Source organism: Cryptomeria japonica, chromosome 10 (genome assembly GCF_030272615.1).
Source record: "Cryptomeria japonica chromosome 10, Sugi_1.0, whole genome shotgun sequence".
In the NCBI taxonomy this organism is placed as follows: Eukaryota; Viridiplantae; Streptophyta; class Pinopsida; order Cupressales; family Cupressaceae; genus Cryptomeria; species Cryptomeria japonica.
Window position 1 is genome coordinate 71,004 of NC_081414.1, and position 21,777 is coordinate 92,780.

Below are 21,777 nucleotides of genomic sequence, written 5' to 3' on the forward strand. Positions count from 1 at the left end.
AATTTTTCAAGAAGAAATAACATACATCAAATATATTTTGATTGATGAAATGAGCTTCATTGATAAAAACATGTTGGAAAACATAGATTCTCGATTCCAATAAACATTGCCACAAAATGTAAATAGAAGTTTTGTAGGTACACCTTTCATTATGACTAATGAAAACAACTATTTTATATAATATCTAATGTAATTCATATCTATAAAATTTCTATAATATTACTTTATAGTTTCAAAGATATTTTTTGTCAATTATCTTTCAAGAATATTTATGATTTTGGTTGGAGTTTTGGGCAAGTTGTCTCCAGTCAATGATAGGCTGGTCTATGATAGGAACAGATGGGCAAAGTTACTGTAGGATGAATTCAAAACTGTGATTACGTTAGATAAAAAAATTCACACAAGATGGAGAAAACATGTACAATAACAAAGATTTTATTAACTTTTGGCAAATCTAAGAGATGCAAATCCAAAAATTGATGACTGAAGGTTGCTTATTACAAGAACCCCTTTTAGCATAGATGTTGCAAGTAATGTTGAGTTTAACAATACTATCTTTTTGTTCTCCACAAATGAAAATGTTCATAATCATAACAAGAAAATGTTATGTTCATTGAAGCATCTTGATGCAACAAAAGTAGGAAGTGCACATCCAACAAAAGATTGCTCAAATGATGAACTTGATCTAGAGATATTGATCAATAAGAATTAAAGGCTCATGTTGACTTTGAATCTTTGGATAAAAGGAGGACTTGTAAATGAAGGTCTCAGATATATTTGAAATATCATCTACAAACTAGGAGGTTCCCCACTTGAACCACCAACACATGTGATGATTGAGTTTGACAATTATTCAGGAATACCATTTGAAGATAACTATCCAAGTACAATTCCAATAATAGCAATACAAAGGGGAAAAACACATCAATTACCATAAAGATTGACACATGTATTGACAATACATAAATCTTGAGGATTGACTCTTTCAAAAACCATAATTCATATAGGACCAAGAGAAAGAACGAGATTGACATTTGTGGCAATATCTTTGGTAAAGTTTCTAAAAGGTCTAAGAATAATGTCGACATTCACATACAACCACTATGAAAAAATGAAAAAGGATAGATAGCTTGTCAAGTGAAAAATTGAAGAAAACAAATTGAAATTTTTAGAAGATAACTGATTAATATATTTTTCTCCAGATTTCCATCATAACTTAAGTTTTTAAATATAACATATTATACCTAATAACACCCTCTCAAAATATCTTTGGATCTTATACTTTATCATTGAATTTATAAATATTGTATATTTTCAAACTTGATATCTCTCCATATAATTTATGTTACTTAGATTTTTTTTAAAATATAAATATACTAATTATTTTTACCATTGCAATTATTTTAAAAATTTAATATCTTTAATATTCCCGATTCTTTAAAGTATTTTATTTCATCACAACTAAGAAAGGGTCGCTTAGCATAAAATGTGAAAAAATGTATGATGCGGTGTAAAAAAATAACTCTACCCTAAAAACCCTTGTGCTCTATTTTTGGTACTCATTCACTTCCATCGTTGCAGAGCTCTTATTTGCAGTTGTATACCCAAACCAGGCAAAGCGAATTTCCACAGGCATCTCGCAGGTTTTCAAATAAAGTTTACAATGGCTTCTCGTTTTTGGACGCAGGTAAGACCTGGTTTTATTTCCTCTTCCGTCCCTTTTTTTAGTAATGGAATCGATCGGTTTGTTTCGAACGGTCTTTGAAAGTTGAGGGTTTTGGAGTTTTACAGGCCATTACAAGCCATTTTGACCGAAAGGAAAGCCAAAATGGGCTTTAGATTTAGTATGTAAATTTAATGTCTTTTAGGGCAAACGGAGCTATAGAACTTCACGACTTAGAAAATGTTTAGAGGATTGTTTTCCATTTTGGCTTAAAGGGTTATAAATCTCTACAACAGTCCTGTAGGTCAAAATGGTTCGCAGAACTCATCATGCTAGAGAAGTGTATATTTACCTATTTAGGAATTTGTTTCACTCTGTGGTGAGGTCTGTAAATCTTTAACCCTGGCTAAAATTGTTTGTAGATAAAGCAAGTAAATGGTGAAACGGTCTTTAGTATTTATCGAAGCAGAAAATTGCATCTTTCGCTGGTTATTAGAATTGTAGTTTGGCCAAAAGGTCTGAAATTCATTTTATCATCTCATCTGCAAAATCGTATTTTTCTTTTAATGTTTTTAGGGCGATAGTGAATCTGAAGAGGAAGAGAGTGAAATTGAAGAGGAAGAGAATGAAGTTGAGGCAGGGGATAGAGATGGCGGCGATACTGCAGCTAGATCCAAGTATCTGTCAAAAACTGCAAGTGATAGCGATGAGTCTGATGATCAGCGGAGGGTTGTTAGGTCTGCAAAAGACAAGAGGTTTGAGGAAATGAGTCTTACTGTTGATCAGATAAAGAATGCCATGAAGATTAATGATTGGGTTAGCTTACAGGAGAGTTTTGATAAGCTTAACAAGCAACTGGAGAAGGTGATCCGAGTCACAGAGTCTGTCCAGGTCCCGAGGCTTTATATTAAGGCTCTTGTGATGCTAGAGGAATTTCTGGCGCAAGCCCTGGCTAACAAGGAGGCCAAGAAAAAGATGAGCAGTAGCAATGCCAAAGCCCAAAATACTATGAAGCAAAAGCTCAAGAAAAATAATAAACTCTATGAAGTTGATATTGAGAGATATAGAGCCAGTCCTGTGTCAGAAGACGATGTGGATAAGTCTGATGAGGATGATGACGAGGACGAGGATTCTGAAGTGGATGTTGAGGAGGACCCTGCCAAATTAGCTGCTTCATATAACACAGAGTCTGATGAAGATGAAGATGAAGAGGAAGGTCAAGATGAAGAGGGTGGTTGGGAGAAGAAGAAGAGTAAGAGGGATAAGTTGATGGATAAACAGTTTATGCGAGATCCAAGTGAGATTACATGGGAAATGGTGGACAAGAAGCTTAAAGAAATAATTGCTGCTCGTGGAAGAAAAGGAACAGGTATGTGTTAACTATTGTACTTAGAAGTGAAGATTTGTCTCAATTACTATGAATAAATTTGTTTTGCTGTGAACTAACTTAACTTTCTTTGGTTTAACCCATACAAAATCTTACGGGAACTGGAAACTTCTACCGTTATCCAAAAAGAATTTCTAGAGTCTAGACTTGTACTTCTAAAACTGTGTGCTTCTTTTGATTTCTCCTAACAGGTAGGGTTGAGCAAGTGGAACAACTCACATATTTAACAAGGGTGGCAAAGACCCCTGCACAAAAACTAGAGGTATTGGTAAATGTTGTTTCTGCACAGTTTGATGTGAACCCCAGCCTCAGCACCCATATGCCGATTCCAGTGTGGAAGAAATGCGTCCAGAATATTCTTGTAATGCTAGATATTCTGGCTCAGTACCCGAACATTGTCATTGATGATTCTGTAGAGCCTGATGAAAATGAAACCCAGAAAGGGGCAGATCACGAGGGAACAATCCGAGTTTGGGGTAATATTCTTGCATTTCTTGAACGAATTGATAATGAACTCTTCAAAAGTTTACAATGCATTGATCCTCACACAAAGGAGTATGTTGAGCGCCTGCAAGATGAGCCACTGTTTATGGCACTTGCGCAGAATGTTCAGGATTATGTTGAACGGATGCAAGATATGAAGGCAGCAGCAAAGGTTGCCTTAAAACGTGTAGAACTTATATACTATAAGCCTCAGGAGGTCTATGAGGCCATGAGAAAACTGGCTGAGATGCAAACCATGACAGATGCTGCTGCATTTGAAGCTGATTTAAATGGAGGTGAAAATGGAGACATGGAGGATGATTATGATAGCAAAGCTGCTAATGTAGAACCTAAGCCAAGTGAAGATTTTAGAGGGCCTCCAGCATTCATTGTTACTCCAGAGATTGTACCGCGTAGGCCAACATTTCCAGAGCATAGCAGGACCCTGATGGACATTCTGGTTTCTCTTATCTACAAGCATGGTGATGAACGGACAAAAGCAAGGGCCATGCTTTGTGATATCTATCACTTTGCTCTATTAGATGATTTTTCAGTTGCTCGAGATTTGTTGCTTATGAGTCACTTGCAGGATGGCGTGCAACACATGGATATTTCTACACAGATACTTTTTAATCGAGCTATGGCACAACTTGGTCTTTGTGCTTTTCGAGCTTCTTTAATCTCAGAAGCCCATGGGTGTCTTTCTGAACTCTATGCAGGTGGGAGGGTGAAAGAACTACTAGCCCAAGGAGTTTCACAAAGTCGATATCATGAAAAGACTCCAGAGCAGGTTTGCATTCTTCGGGACTGATGCCTTTGTAGGAGTCTCAAATGGTTTGATTTTATGAATTTGATGCATTTTATAGCAATTTGGAAATCCGGCTAATAGTTGCTAAGTTATTGGTTTGTTTGTTTTCAGATACCTTGATTTTGGTCATCTTTCTTTATACATATGCACGAACATTATCATGTATACTATGTTTTGTACCACATATATATAACTTTACTGTATATAACAATATGGATGCACAGATTTAAAATCTAATTTTTATATATCTTGTTGTATTACAATTTTTTTGGTCACCAAATGGAAGGTTCTAACCGTGATCCTCATTGAGTCACAATATAAAGTAGCTTACCACCCAGATGCTTATTTGTAACCTCAGTTTGCCCGTTGAACTGAAGGTGAGAATTGGTGTTAGTAATCAACATTATACTTGTATTTCTGAAAAACACCTTTGGTAATAAATTTTTCGGCCGTTAAAGATCATCTTGGGAAACCCAAGGAGTTGATAGGTTTTTTGCATAAGTAAATCTATTCAGCTCATTGCTTCATAAAACCTGGAATGAGTTACATACAAATAGATTAGCACTCTTATCGTGTGTTATATATATGCATGCCTATTTTTTAATTTTACTGAATTTAACAACACAAACTTAAATTGCACTATGGAAGGCTTGGAATTTATCTATGCTTTCCATAATTTTCTGTTTTGGGGATGACAGGGTATAACAGGATTTGTTTCTGGGACAGGTTTTTTGGGAGGCCATTTTTAAGGGATGACAAGGGATGGCTAATAAAAAGACGGAGAAAATTTTAAAATATAAGGAAATTTCAAATGTTCATTTGATATATTGATAAAGCATTCATCATAGAAATTATAGAACCTTAATACATAACATTGAACTTGAATTGACAAAATTTAGTTGCTTTTAGTTTTATTGTTAATGTGCATATATATTAAATAAGAACTATGTTATTGGTTCTGGTTTGGGTCTTTGTTTGGGTTTGTGAATTCGTTTTGTTGCTCAAGCAATTTATATAGGGTTTGGGTTCATTTATACAACAAATATGTAAAATTCATATATATATATATATATATATATATATATATATATATGTATGTATGTATGTATACACATACATATGCATATATGTATATATATGTATGTATAATATATATACATATACATAACTATTAGAATATTTAATTATATTTTAGTCACCTATATTGAGTTCCTTGTTTAATGGTCATTTAGCTTTTTAGTTAATTAGCTTTTAAGCTTTATTTAGCATTTAGCTTTTTCTTTTTAGTTAATTAGCTTTTAAGCTTAATTTAGCTTTTAGCTCTTTAATCTTTTACTTTAACGTTATGTTCTAATTATAGAACATCGTCTTGTAACCTCTATATATACGTGTGTATATCGTTCAATGTAATCATCCGATTATTGAATCATTCATTCAATTTATTTTTAATGGTATCAGAGCGGGTCGATGGGACTTTTAAAGTTTGGCGAATTTTTTAATAAAAATTCATACCCTTTTTTCTGGAATATTTTCCAATTTTTTTTTTAATTGTTTTTTAATTAAAAAACGATTTTGCTTTTTTAATTGGTTTTTGAGGGTTTCGAGGGTTTTTGCTTCGTGGGCGAATTTCTTTGTGCTGGGCAGCAGTTCATGTTTTTATTTAGCGTTCTGGAGATTTTCGGGCCTTCAACCTGGAGTTTTTTTTGCAGATTGAAAATTTTCCTAGGGTTTCTGCAATTTTCGACTAAGGTTTTGAACCTCTAGTTCAAGTCAAAATTTTGTTTTGTTTGCAGATTCTTGGTGGGTTTTTCGAGACCTCAACTGGGTCGTCGTAAGATTTTTCTAGTTGCATCGTTTTCCGTGCCTCAATTTTTGAGCCGTCGAATCTGCATTTTGATTTCAGATTCTTGGTGGGTTTTTCGAGAGCTTTTCTGGGTTGGTCTCAAATTTTTCTGGGTGCCTCGTTTTCTGCACCTCGAATTTTGTGCCAGCAAATTTGCCTTGGAATTTAAAAACAGTTCACAATTTCTGCTATTTCTGTGGATGTTTGGATTTTTGCTGTTTTTTTTGGGCACCATTTATGCTATTTTAAGTTTGCAGAAATTTTTTAATTTCTAAATTTCTTCCAAACCTCGAAATTTGCACTTTGGAATTTGTGCCAGAATTCTCCTCCAGGGTTTCAGATATTTTTGTGCAGTTGCTTCTATTCTGATTTTTTGAATCAGATTCTTCTGTCTCATGCTTTCACTAGGTTGACCTTGTTCAACCTCCCTTTTTGTGATGGCATCTTTGACCAATATCATGTTGGAACACAGTCAAAAGTTCAACAACTGCAACAACACCTGGAAACAGTGCATATTCATGATATCTGAATATCATTGCCTAGATCAGATTGATTTAGGCCAGACCTCGTCCTACAAGTCCCAGGGTTTTCACAAATTTTTCCTGAAAAATTGTCTGTCGGTTTTTTGATTTTTTCCACAAAAAATCATGGGAGGGTTTTCACGATTTTTTCCTCAAAAATTGTTCGCAGGGTTTATAATTTTCCCTAAAAAATTATCTCATTTGTAATCCGTGATATTCGCGTAAGATTTTAGTTATCTGGGTTTTACCCTTTTTTTCCACAAAAATGATTATTTGTAATCTCAGATTTCTTGGTTTTTCGATTTTCTCCTCAAAATCGTAAATACTCTTTTCAAGGGTTCCCATTTCAGGGTTTAACGGTTTTTTCCTCAAAAATCGTGCTTTGTTGGAGCACCTGCCAGGGCGAACATCTGCAACCATGGTATCTTGCAATCAGTTTTGGAGTTGGTACTCTTTTGCGAAAGGGTTTGCTGATTTTTTCCTCAAAATCATTGTTTCAGGCTTCAGTAATTCATGTGCTAGATCTCTAATTCGCGTGTGAAGGCTACATTAGCTTGGATGGCTTTTGGTATTCTTGGTCATTAACACTTTTCGGATCCAAGGAGGGTCTCCACCACAGCAGAGTGTTCTTTTCATTTGTGATCAAAAGACCTGCAGTGTCTTCTGTAGGGCAGTTAGTAGATAGAATGACCATTAAGGGAGGGTATTAGAATATTTAATTATATTTTAGTCACCTATATTTAGTTCCTTGTTTAATGGTCATTTAGCTTTTTAGTTAATTAACTTTTAAGCTTTATTTAGCATTTAGCTTTTTCTTTTTAGTTAATTAGCTTTTAAGCTTAATTTAGCTTTTAGCTCTTTAATCTTTTACTTTAACGTTATGTTCTAATTATAGAACATCGTCTTGTAACCTCTATATATACGTGTGTATATCGTTCAATGTAATCATCCTATTATTGAATCATTCATTCAATTTATTTTTCACTACATGTATATACAAAAAATTGTAAAAATCATACATATACAACACACACACACATGTATATATATGTATTTGTGTCTATATTTATTTATGCATGTGTGATTGTGTATATGTATATGCATATGTGTATATATGTGTATTTGTGTATATATATGTGTGTGTGTGTGTATGTATGTGTGTATATATGTGTGTGTGTGTGTATGAATGTGTGTATATGTATATGTATGTATGTGTGTGTATATATATGAATGTATGTGTGTGCATATATATGAATGTATGTGTGTGTGTATATACATATATACCGTGTCACAGGATTCGCCGAACTTCAACCATGGAATTTGAATTTTTACGGCCTCATATTCGTACAAAAAAACACATCGGCCTTTCTCATTTAAGTATATTTTTTTTAATAGTGTTTTTTAAGGTTTTCAAAACATTTTCTAGGGTTTTCGACCTATCTTTTAAACAATACTGCTCACAGGTCACTAGAAATGCACATGAATCTTCTGCCTTTGGAAGTCGGTTGACTCTTAAAAATTCTTCTGCATTTGGAAGTCTATGGTGGTTTCATTGAATCACGTTAACGACCAATCTTTTTCATAATGCATTGTTGATTTTATACTTTCAGATTAATGTAAAACTTAGAAATCAGAATTTAGTTTCTAATTAAATTGTTTGTTGTAAAACTTTAGAGATTTCTAGATTTAGGCATAGCATAGAAATGAACAAATAAGAACAAAAGACAATTATCTTGGGAAAACCTCCTAGGAAGAAAAACCCAGCAAGAAAAGATCCTCAGATCTGATTATGGATTATATTCATATAATGGTTACAACACTTATCTCAAGTACATGAAGAAATCACCAACAGGTCTGCACTTTCATGAGCATCAGGTCTGCCCTTTAAACACACCAACCAGCACTCAGGCTCATGCCCTAGATTTGCACTTTTAGTGCATCTTAGGTTTGTACTTATGCCTAAAACTGATCAGTAACCCTAGCACCTTGATTCTGGGACAGTTCGCACTTCTTTGTGACAGTATGAACTTGATGTTTGCTCCTTTAATGGCAGGTATGATTCGCATAAGTTCCTTCTTCAGCCTTGACATTAACCAAATCTATACTTCGCATCATTAGGCATATGTGTATTTCGCATCATTAGCAGATGGATATTTCGCATGAAGGATGTATTGATTGTATATATAATGAGGTGAAGATGCCCTTTATTTATATGGAGTGCAAAGACTAATTGAGTTGACTTTTACTTAATTGGTGGCTTTTAATTATTAATATTTCCTTTTACCGAAATGCCTTGTTAGAATAGGGTCGGCCCTATTTGTGGGAGCACGCTATCTTGGGTGTGGCGTGAAGATTTATTAAGTGCCGTGAGAGAGGGCCCAACCCTACACGCTGAAGGAGGGGCTAGACCTTTGGGCGGATTCCAATGTTGCCTAAGGCAATTGGAATCCGCCATTCCTACCTAATTATAATCAACATGCATTGCACCGGGTGTATATCCGTCGCTGCTATCTATCCACAACTCCAATGTGCTTAGGCCTCACACATCATTCACTTCCCGCACGCCATCCTTTCCTACATTGTTGTGCTTCAATTTGTGCAAAGTTGGAGAGTGGAGTGGGCAAAGTTGCAGTTGTTTCTGCCGCGTTCGTTCCTTATGTTGTGTTTGTTTTTATTCGTTTGTTTCTAGGGTTTTTTAATCTATACAATTTTGATATAGTTTACATACTATATTTATTAATACATGTTATAATAATATGTTGCCTTGATTTATGAAGCAAAAAAAAAAATATCGCATCTCAAGGCAATTTCTAATGTTTATCTTTATAAGACCCTGGCCAAAGTCCTAACTTTTGTGTTGAAAAGCTCGAAATCTTAACTTTTGCACTTTTGGAACTTCAAACTCCCAACTTTTGGGTTTATTTCTCCAAAACCTTAACTTTTGCGTGAATTTTTTGAAAACCTTAACTTTGCGCGCCTTTTTGCCCCAAACTATAAATTTCATGTTTTGAGAAGTCCAAACCTTAACTTTTCATGCGCTTGCATCTAAAACACAAAATTTAGCACTTTGAATCCTCCGAACGGAAACTCTTACATCATGCCCATCCCCAACTCGAAATTTTGCGTCCATTACTCCAAATTGCTAACTTCCAAATCTTTGTTTCAAGAATTCGTAACTGTTTTTCAAGAACCTTAAAAGAACTGAAAACTAAGGTGGTTGTGAGTACGTATTCTCTCGGAACCTGCAAATTGTACATTCCAATACCATTTTATTTTGCAAATGCTCTAGGAGATGTGCATGCTAATATGGAAAAATATAGAAGATGCATGAACTGGTTGACAATTTCCTGAAAGAGATGTCATCTCAAGGAGTGGAGTTCAGAGATTACAGAATCTGTGCATAATGGATTTCTTGAAAAGGCTTTAAAACTTTCAAGCAAATGCAATTGGCAGTAGTAAAACCAAATTCCACGTCCTATACCAGCATCTTGTGCGTATGGTAAAATGGAAAACAAAAATGCAAAGTGTGGAACCCGAGAAAGGTACAAACTTTTTAAAAGAAAGCCTCACACATCTCGTGAAATGTAAACTTGCAAGTTCTGCAAAAAAAATCTTTGTAAGCTTTCTATCCAAGTCTTTATATGCTTTCTATCAAAATGTTATTGAGCAAGCATGGTAAAGTTGGACAGACGGTATGGATAGTGTTTGAAGTGTATTCGCAGGTTTTGTCACATGTAATTGTGGAAGCCAATACAATGCATTCAAACTGTTTGTCAAAATGCCTCAAGGAGGCGTCATCTCAAGGAATGAAATGCAGTGATTGCAGGTTATAAGTAAAGTGAATTTGTTGAAAGGCTTTAGAAGCCTTTGAGCCAAGGCAGACGCACCATAATGTGAAGCCACAAATTCTATAAGTGAACGGTTTACAAAAATGCTTAAAAAAATGTGCTTTCATGAATGCAATTTGCACAATAGATCTTTTGTAATGTCTTGAGAAACTTTCAAACATATGCAATTGACAGGTGTAAAGCTGAATTCAATAACCTTTGTCATTATCCTCTCTACACAAAGTTGGGGAAAATTTGCTTGAGGACAGAATGCAGGTAAAGGTGTGCAAATTGTTTGACAAATTGCTTCAAAGAAATGTCATCATATGGAATGTGATTATTGCGCAGATAGTACACAAAATGGATAACTTGAAAAGGTTTTAGAAACTTCAAACAAGTGCAACTGGTAGAACATTGGAACAGAGTAAGGACGCTCATAGTGTCAAAGAAATTTTTGCCAGATATCATGATTGGAAATGCTTTGATAGGCATGTATGCATAATGCAAAAGTATAAACAAAAAGCACGTGAGCTGCTGAACAAAATGTCTCAAAGAAGTGTCTTTTCATCGAGTGTAGTCATTGCATGCTGCTCACAAATTGGATGTATTGAAAAGAGCTTTAGAGACTTTCGAGCAAAGACAATTCGACACAAGAAGAATATGGACGAATTATAGGTGCAAACTGTTGAGACATGGACCAGCTAGGACTCAAACCTAGGACCTTCCATATGTTGCTGGAGTGCTCTACCACTGAGCTACTGGCCCCTCTTGGACCAGTCCATTGCCGGTCCGGGTGTGGCTTATTTTCAACACCAACACCCCCTTAAGCCACACCTCTCGTGTGCTTGGGGTTCCTAGCCTGGACCTGGCTCTGATACCACTTGTTACAAGCTAGGGTTGCCGTTGCACCAAAAGATTGACCTGTCAATGCTCGATACAACCACTAGACTTATAGAATCCACAGGAGGTTGTTAAACCATGTCACGAGTCCTCGTGAGGGATGTTGGCTCACTGCCAACAATCCCCCTCCCAGTGTCACTCGCCGCGGCCTGCGTGATTCGAACCTATGACCAAGCTCTGATACCATGTTGATTCTAGGCAATCATTACTTAAATTATAAACTAACTTAGAATAAGCAAAAATAATAATAAAAGCACACAACACAAGATACAAGTACCCTGGGAAAACCTCCCTCTTGGAGGAAAAACCCATCATCAAAGATTTAGATCAGTTCCATTATTCATAAGCAGATTACATGAATCAGATTACTTATCTGATTGAGTTCCAATCTAGGGCATACTGAACCTAGTATATGCAGTTGTAGTATGTCTTCAGAGAGAGCAAAATATCAACACCACTTGAAGAAGGAGATCACTGAAGTGTAGAGCACCACCTTGCCCAGCAAGTTGTGCAATGGATTCGCTCAAGGATCAGATAGACTTGCAATAGCATGAAGATATGGATCGCTACCCCTAAGTTCGTTGACTGAATTTGCATAAGGCTAACGACACTTGATAAAGATATTTGTTGTGTAGAATGAATCTTGTTTATATGCAACATTCATGTTCAAGTTTTCCAAGTCGGCTTTAACCAAATTTCCTTTCTTTTACATATTTTAATTTGCACTTTTGGCGCCCAATTTGGGGCCTACATGACTTGTAAGTTGTGACACGTTTCCTTTTGGGCCCAGCCCTATTAGACATGAATTGCTTAACCACATGTTACATTTGGGCCCAGCCCTATTTGACATAAATCGCTTAACCTTATTACAATAAGATAATATTTTAATTGCCACAAGGCAACATTAAAATATGATCTGAACTAGCTAACCATTTCAACACTCCCTCTTAGCTAGAGAGGATTCTATGAATAATCAAGTCTCAAAGTGGCTACCACCATGGCTACTCCCATGGATGAAACACATATGTTCACAATAGCTACTCCCAGAGGGTGAATGAACTCATCATGGAATTTCTTCCATGATACCCACCATACCTACTCGCAGAGGGTGGGACCACCATGCCTACTCGCAGAGGGTGGAACGAAAACTATTACACAAAAGATGAGGCTTCCTCTGAAGCTGAAAGAAACTGGCTCCCTATGAGCTTGACAAGCTCCCTCTGAAGCTAAAGATGTCAAGCTCCCTCTAACATTTCCTCCTTTTAGAAAAGGAAGTCTTCATTTGACCTTTGCTCCTCCTGAGATGTCCCTATGCCAACTTCTGCAGAGGAAGCAAGAGGAGTGGACCTGAATTTGCAATCTCGAGCAAAATGACCATTTTTGTCACACTTAAAGCACTGGGTGTGAGATAAGTCCTTCTTCCTTTTTGATTTAGGGGCAGGATTTGAATCTCTGTCTCTATCCCACTTCCTTCCTTTGCCTTTAACCATATGCGAAGCAAGGATTTGATTGTCTACATCATAATGATCACGCTCAATTCCTCTTGCTATCAATTGTGACTCTTCTTGTATGCAATCTGCTCTCAAACGATCGAACTTGGGAAGATTTGGTCTTGCACTAATTCCTTGAATGTAAGACTCCCAAGATGCCGGAAGACCATTGAGAGCAAGCATGGTCAAGTCACTGTCATCAACAACCTTCCCAATGGATGAGAGCTGATCTCTCAAATCAGAAATCCTCATGAAGTATGCTATGACAGATTCACCTTTCATCATCTTGATGTGATGAAGCTACTGCTTCAAAGCTAGGGCACGACTGGTGTTGTTGATTTCGTACATCTCTTCCAATGTCTTGAACATTTCGTTGGCAGTCTTCAGCTTAGAGATGATAGGTACAATATGATCCTTCACGGAGTCAACCAGCATTCTCCGAGGTTGAAAATCTTTCTTCCTCCATGAAGTCTTTTCCTCTTCTGCCTCAGTCTTCAGCTTAGAGAAGTTGGATGCACCATCCAATCTATCTTCAACCCTGAGACAGTTCAACATTTCGAATGAAGTAATAAGAGCAAATTGAAAAGAGGAGGAACAACTACAATCAATCTGATTACCCCTAATTCGAACTTGGCTCTGATACCATGTTGAGACATGGAACAGCTAGGACTCGAACCTAGGACCTTCCATATGCTGCTGGAGTGCTTTACCACTGAGCTACTGGCCCCTCTTGGACTAGTACTAGTCCATCGTCGGTCCGGGTGTGGCTTATTTCCAACACCAACAAATCAGATTGGCATAATGTCTTAAAAGGTGAGGCTCCATGAAATGCAATGAATGCAAATATAGAAGATAAAACACGGTAAGTGAATTATTTGGCAAGGTCCCTCAATGTACCAAATTGGCGGCCTCGGGAGGATATACAAAACAGTTGATTTGTTTGACAGAATACCTCACAAATATACGCCTTCATGGCATGTTGCGACTACAAGATGTACATAAAAAAAATGGATTTGTTGAATCCGGTTTAGACAATTTCAAGCAAACGCAATTGGCAAGCATAAAGCCAAATTCCCCATGCCTTTGCCAACTCCTTGCCAACGCAAAATTGGGAGTTTTAGAACAGGTTATGGACATCCTTCAAAGCACGATGTAGGGATTTTTGTCAGATATATTTTTTGAAATACTAAGATAGACGTGCTTGCAAAATGTGGAAGCGTATACAAGTCTTGTCAATGGTTCTTGATAGAAATCCTCAAAGTTATGTCATCTCGTGAAATTCAAAGATATATATTGATTCAAATCCGTATCCAAAAATGTTAGCCAACACAGATAAAGATGTGAACGGTTTGAAATAACATGGTATATCGTGGCTTAAGATATGTGCAAAATTGATTGGCTGATAAGGATTTTAACAGTTTCAATTAAATGTAATTAGAGGCGTTGGTATGCCACGACAGGATGTTCTTTTACATCACAATCTCAATCATTTGTTGCAAGGCCATTATTGAGATTGTCTTATAGTTTTATATTTGGGTCTACAACCAGATTCACAGATATGCATGTCCAACATATTTCTCCTACAAAGGATGTTGCAGTTAAAAAGATTGAGAATATATATATATATATTCTCAGGTCTGCAAGACACATCAACCAAAGCCAAGCAATGGAACCTTTTTTCTTGGTTGCAAATGGTATCAAAATGCCTTCGATCTTAATAAATGTATTTGAAGATATTTTGTAGGATGTTGTTTGGCCTTTTCCTTCAAATGGAACTTGTAGAGTTGGATTGACAAAGTGTTCTTTTGCTCAACATCATGTTCACTATATGGGCACAACAAGAAAACTCATATGCCATAAGAGTTTGGGAGACCATCTCCATTATGATGCTCTACAAAACCGTATAAATGTTACATTTTTGACTTTGCTCGAGATGGGGACATTGTATGTCATTTAGGTGACAGAGATGTATTCTTATAGTTTCATGTAGTTTCATGGGAAGAAAAGGATGTTTAGCAAACTCAATTGGAGTATATTTACTTGAAGATCAAATTGACAATGAAGTGATTGATGAATTGGAGGAAGATACAATTTCCACCTCGCAAAGATGATGACTTACTCCAACTATCTTTCAATTACCTTTGGGAAGAAGTGACATGTCACATATTCGTAATATATATACCTAATTAATTATATATATATATATATATATATATATATATATATATATATATATATATTCAGAATTATGGTTTACAAATGACATTATATTTTATTTAGTTATTTTGTAGATATATTAGGGGAAGGGTACCAGTAGTGGACATATATATATATATACAAAATTATGGTTTATAAATTACTTTATTTAGTTATTTTGTAGATATATTAGGGGAAGGGTACCGGTAGTGGACATAGCTAACTTTGCACACATAGAACTCTCAAACCGTACGTCGAATTTCAATTTTTTTTGTTTTTCGTTGTCTCCGTATATGACTTAATTGCTTATAACTAAGGATCCGGCTTCTGGGTAGTGACGATGCACGTTGTGGAAATCGTTATGTGCGGAAAGGTCAAAAAGTGGTCATTGCAAAGTGTCTACCCATACATGAATTCCTTTGCGCCAATAGTAGATAACTCATAATTTCCGGTAGTAATGGACAAATGCCCCAATAGTTTTGCATAAATGTCCAGTAGTGGTGCACAAATGAGCTAATAAAGGGCAAAAAAATTGAAAAATTATCCAGTATTGGTACATGTGATATTGACTACTGGTGCACTATTGTTACATTTTTTGGGCTCCTTTACAATCTACTATTGGGGGGTTGGGTTGACAAAAAGGTGTCCACTATTGGAACTATGTCCACTACTGGTACCCTTCCCCTATTTATATTTTTAAAAATTAAATTAAATATAAGGTGAATTTAGTGTTGAATTTTTTACCTTGTCGAACTTATCCAAATTTTATTGTTGTCGAATTTGAATTTGAACCTTGTGACTTAGCATATATACATGCATGTATACACATACACATATATACACACACATACATATATATACACAAACATGTATATGTATGTTGGTGTATATATATAGGTATGTGTGTGTGTATGTATGCACGTATGTGTGTATGTACACACACACACACATACACATATATAAATTAAGAATACCACATAGTATCATATAATCAACGAAATCACCATAAACTCCAATGTCATTTAAAACATAAGTGATTATTTAAATATTCATTGTTCAAGCTTCAGGTTCAATATTAAAATAATAATATGATGCAGTCAAGTTCGAGGGGTCTTATCAAACTACCCAATCTTGCAGCCTTATCATATCATCCAATTCGCCTTATAGAAATAAAATCTGAAGCATATCTTTATTGGAACTTTCAATTGTACATTCATACAATAAAATTCCTCAAGAACAATAACATATATGAAGGATTTCAACAATACACAAACTTCAGAAATTTTACAAGGTTTCTAGGCAGATCCTTCTTGTTAGTCTTCAAAACCTTTCGTCTTCACACCTTATTGGCTTCAATCATCTTTGGAATCCTGATTTCTCCCTTCATCTTACAGCTCTCATGGCTGCTTTGAACAACTCCAACACACCTGCAAATTCTTCTTTTTCTTCTATCTTTCTCCTCTTGGCAAGCTAATTGTCTTAACTTTTCCCTATGCAATTCTTTGGAGCAACCTGCAAGTTCTTTATCCAACCTTGCTGCTCTTGATTGCTGCTTCTAAACACCATTGAAAGCTGCAATTTATAGAGATTAGAACCCTTGTGAGGCATCACAAAGAGGCACCCAAATCTTCCTCTTTGATTTCTCTCCAATTGTCTTTTGAAATTCTTCATTAAGTCCTTCCAAATATGAAACCTACCCAAGATTGCTAAACTACATCCAATGACTTGATGTTGTAAATGCCTTTTAAAATGAATAAAAACAGGAACCAAGTTGTACTCTTTGGGAAATTGAAGTGTCTTTTATTATTTCCTAAAAAATCACTAGTTTTCCCCTCCATTTTAGGCACCTTTAATGAAAGAATAAAACAAGAATGGAAAGCCAATGGCCATTTGCCTTATGATCACTTCCCTAGGCATCCAAATTAATTATTTTCAGTTTATTTTCCTTTGCAAGTTTCTTCTACCATGCCAATGGACTCCTTCAAACCTTGAAACCTTGAAATTGTGTAATATAATCACCTTAATCAATCTAGTGGGCTTTGATCTTTGAAATGGAAGCCAAGTCCTGATGAATGAAGATTTTATCCTTTCAAAACTTGACAAGATGCTCTTGAAGCCACAACTTACACCAAAAATTAAAAAATTTAACCAACAAAAGGAAAATGCCTTTTTTTGTTGATGCATGATTGCTTGTGAGTCTGGATGCTTATGCATCAATGCATCATAATATTAAGTTCAACAATCAGTTTTCAGTGTCATAGTGATTGTCTAAATCTTTAAATTTATCATCAAAGTTGACATTGGATGATGTAGGAACATTTGAAGAACCACAAGTGCTGCCAAAGTCACTTGCACTCAATGTGTACTCATTTTCAGTATGCTTTGGCTCCATATCCCACAAGTTTGCAGGGGGTCGGGTCTGGGGTTGGAACCCTTGGCACGTTCCCTGTCATGATACAGGGCAGGGGTGAGGGGTGGAACCAATGCTACCAAGGTCCAATGTAGACCTTCATAGTGCACACCTTTTTTTCAAAAGGCAAAGTTATAGGTGAAAAAAAGCAAGAAAATCAACGGGTTGAGCTGGGTCCCCTTGGAGCTTCCCCAGGTTTGTCTTAGACAAATGTACCTCCACAGGCCTATGTCTTATGCCTATCTGCAGGCAGACTGAACTTGATTGTGGATCTGGTTAGAAATGGACCTTGCAACATGGTATAAAATGTACAACAAAATGCACAAAGGCTGCAAATTTCAACTACAGAATGACAAAATCATAGAAAATATGCATCTGTTCTGAATCTGCAACTGGTAACAGTGCAATTTTGGCTCCATACAGCTGGGCTGAACCATCAACCTTTAGCCTGAAAATGTATTGAGTTTCTGGCTCTAGTTGTTTAGTCATATGGATGTAATATCAGCTTCATGGACCGACGATATCAGTAACATGAAAAATGCCATCTAGTGCTTAATAGTTAATTCTCTCTTATTTGAACACTTTGTCAGGAAAAAGCCCACGTTAGCTGCAACAGTTCTGATACCAAACTTGATCTAAGGTTTTTCCTCTCCAAGCTGGATTTTATAGACCTGTGATGGCAGTTGTACAGACCGATGACATGAGCATCCAGAAGTTATCTTTTGATGTGAATTTTTCCTACTTAACTGGCCCTAAGATCTATTAATTTAAAAATGATAGCAGCTGTACAGACTGATGACATGAACATTTTGAAGTTATAATTTGATGTATGTTTTTGAATTTTCCGTCCTAACCTGGCCCTAAAATCTGTTATTATTAATAAAAAGGTGTTCATTTATTTAATTATTTCCTACATTAATGATTTTTTATTGCTGATATACATGCTGCTGTAGAAAATTAGTATAACTAGGTTGATCCTACAATCATCCCTCTTAATGCAAGAAGTGAGGTTTTCCATTACCGAGGTGTACTCTACAGGAATGCGATATCACCTGCATGGACTGAGATGTCAATAACATGTGAAGTCATGTCTTCTAGGCTTTAACTCTCTCACACCAGGACAGCGGTGCTACTAAATTCGATTAAAGTGATTCCATATCCTAGCAGTACCATATCTTTTTTGTGTATTCCTCCCTGATACAACAGCCATCAAATCTGTCATATGAAAAAAAGGTATGTATTTACATTCAATGCCGAACTTTGATGGATCATGACAGTTTTATGGAGTCAAAAAAGTGACTGAATACATGCCTGAGCCATAGGGAGGGCTAGCTGTGCCCCTAGCCATCCCTTATGTACCCAAGGTTTTACATAAAAAATACAAGTACCCAGAACATTTCATGTTTTTCTGAAAATATGGGGACAGGGTGGGGATCAAATTTGGCAGGGATGCATCTTTGGGGAGCATAGGAATTTATGGACGTGTGGAACATTGTCTTGAAAATTATTCTTGGTTGCTAAATGGTGCACTTAAATTATACCAAGAGTTATGTTGTTGAACGTTTGAAATTGATGCATGCGTAGAACATGTTCTTATAAGTATTCTTGGTTGCCAAATGGAAGCATTTCAATTCTGATCTCAATTAATGAATTGCAACTCTTTAGTAACACAATAGTTATTTCTAGCCTTGGTGTGTTTGTTGACTTAAATGGGTGATAATTTACCATAGCAGTCAATCTTGTGCTTAACGTGCTAAAAAGCAGTTTATAACATTTGTTTATAAACCTTGAAATTTGTTAACATCAATGTGTGAAAGCCATGGAGTTTACAGATTTTTTTTACATCTAAATCAATCTTTGTACTAGTCAGGAAATCAGTGTTGAAGTCCACCCAGTTAGATAACACTTCTAACTGGCTATTAAAAGTGGCTTTTGTAGTTGATGACTATACCTGTTGCTTTGTCAAGTCTCACAAGGTATGGTCATGGCTTCAGCAATCATGGGTGTTTATAGTTTCAAGAACAAGCTACTATATTTTAGGTTTCTTCAAAAAATTTAGTTAATTTCCTCCAGGTCTCAAAGGAAACCTACCTGTTGTCACAGTGGAACTGGAGAAGGATGTCCCTCTATGCAAATGTATTTAGTAATCACTGTACTGGGACAATATGCAAGAATGTTCTATAAAACATTTTCATTTTTATTACTAGCAGCTCACTTATCTTTAAACAGATTATTATTAATTTTATTACTGGCAGCTCACTTATCTTTAAACAGATTATTTATATTGTCATGCTTTCGACATGGGAGAAGAATGTACATCAACATATTCTATGGGGCTTTCGATAAAGAGTTCTTTTATTGTAGACAAATGCAAGATGGACTGTGTAAATCCTTTGGATGCAAAGGATGCAATAAAGGTCAATTAAAGAATTTCGATGTTAATAGATTGGTAAGATAACTGCAAACACAAATTAGGTCAAATTTGATGTCAAGGACAGGAAGAAGGTTGCAACCCTGTGAAGGTGTACCTACTGAAAAGCAATTCTGGGCATTGTTTTCTTAGTTAATTCCCTAAGTTACCGGATTCGTGGCTGTAGGGCAGGGTGTGGGGCTGGGTTCAAGCCAGGTCTGGCCCTGGGTTCACTGCTGGTTCAGCCCCATCAGAAACTGGTAGTCTTCTTATGTCGTCCGTCGGTCCTGCAATCTGCTAGTTGTTTATCCGGTAGTTCGAGTGTTTAAGCCATCGCTGTTGAAAGGAAGGGCTCAGACACAACTTTTTCGACTATTCAAGTTTTTTTGTTTTAAAAGTTTTTCAATGCAGAGTTTATTAATTATATTATTTTAGAGTTTATTGATTTTAAAGTTTTTAATAAATCTATATATAATATATATTATATTATTTTATTAATATATTAATATATTATATATAATAAATATTAATATATATTATATAATACATCAATTTATATTTATTTTTAAAGTTTTTAATGTAGAGTTTGTTAGTTATATTGATCAGTTATATATGCACGGACGTACCCATACCTGAGGAATTTTTTTTGCCGTACCTTTACCTGAATTGATAACTTAGTTAATAAATCCCACCATAAAATGTTGAGAAAATATTTTTTGTCTTCCAAAACTTGTTTAGTGTTAGGAACTTTTGGAAGGTGTAATGTCCCTAGTCGGTCGATCTAGAGATTTGACAAATTTTCTAATTATGTGTGCAAACTGAAATAATAGATGAATACCAAGATAGGTTTCAAAACCCACTGAAAGGAATGTCGTTGCCAACTCTATCATTGATAATTCTAACAGAATGCAACTCATGATCTAAAGCTCTGATCAGCAGTTATTTGAATTCACCCATTTCTCATGCAGGGTGGGTGGGAGATATAGTGTTGATTAGTTGTGGGCCCTACGCCATGCCATTATTCTTCCTCAAATTGATAGATGTGGTTGTTCCATCTGCCCCGACTCCCTTACAGAGGTGTAATGTCTCCCAGCCCCATGTACCCATCCTTCGGACCATAGAAAGGAGGCCCCCCCCACTGCCAAGCAGTGTGGGGTACTCCTCCTGCTGTAGAAACTGTCAGCTATAGTAGTGGTGGGCCCTCCTATCTATACTTAGGGGTAGGCCCGAAATGGATCTTGTCAAATATTCAACATTTCCTATGATCATTCCCCTCTCGGGTAATCGGGGAATCTTTGCAAATAGACGAAATATTACTACCATGTTAGCATTATTAATGGTATAGTTGGCAACGGCATTCCTTTCAGCAGGATTTGACACCTATCTTGGTTTTCATCTATTATTTCAGTTTGCATGCATAATTAGAAAATTTGTCAAATCTCTAGATTGATCGACTGGGACGTTACAACTACCAAAAGTTCGTTTAGTGTATAGCATTATCAATGATAGAATTGGCAACAACATTCATTTCAATGGGATTTGACACCCATCTTGGTATTCATCTATTATTTCAGTTTGCATACATAATTATAAAATTTGTCAAATCTCTAGATTGACCAACTGGGGAGATTACACCTTCCAAAAGTTCTTTTCTAACAGTGAACAAGTTTTGGAAGACAAAAAATATCTTCTAACTTTTTATGGTGGGAATTAACTAAAAAACAATCCCCAGCATTGGTTTTCAGTAGGTACACTCTCACAAGGGTGACAACCTTTTCCTTGACCTTGACATATTCATGGGTTGATGTAAACAGCAATATGCCCAATCAAATAATATTC

General features: G+C 36.0%; 1 protein-coding gene across 1 annotated transcript in view; it reads left to right on the top strand.

The window, feature by feature from the left end:
• Nucleotides 1-1,478: 1,478 nt before the first annotated feature.
• The window catches only part of LOC131069428 (eukaryotic translation initiation factor 3 subunit C), a 32,551-nt gene continuing 12,252 nt past the window's right edge, over nt 1,479-21,777 (top strand). The window contains exons 1-3 of the mRNA XM_058004850.2: nt 1,479-1,687; nt 2,240-3,032; nt 3,242-4,323. Of these exons, the coding sequence (XP_057860833.2) occupies nt 1,664-1,687; nt 2,240-3,032; nt 3,242-4,323 (1,899 nt within the window). The 5' untranslated portion in view covers nt 1,479-1,663. The remainder of the gene's footprint in view (nt 1,688-2,239; nt 3,033-3,241; nt 4,324-21,777) is intronic.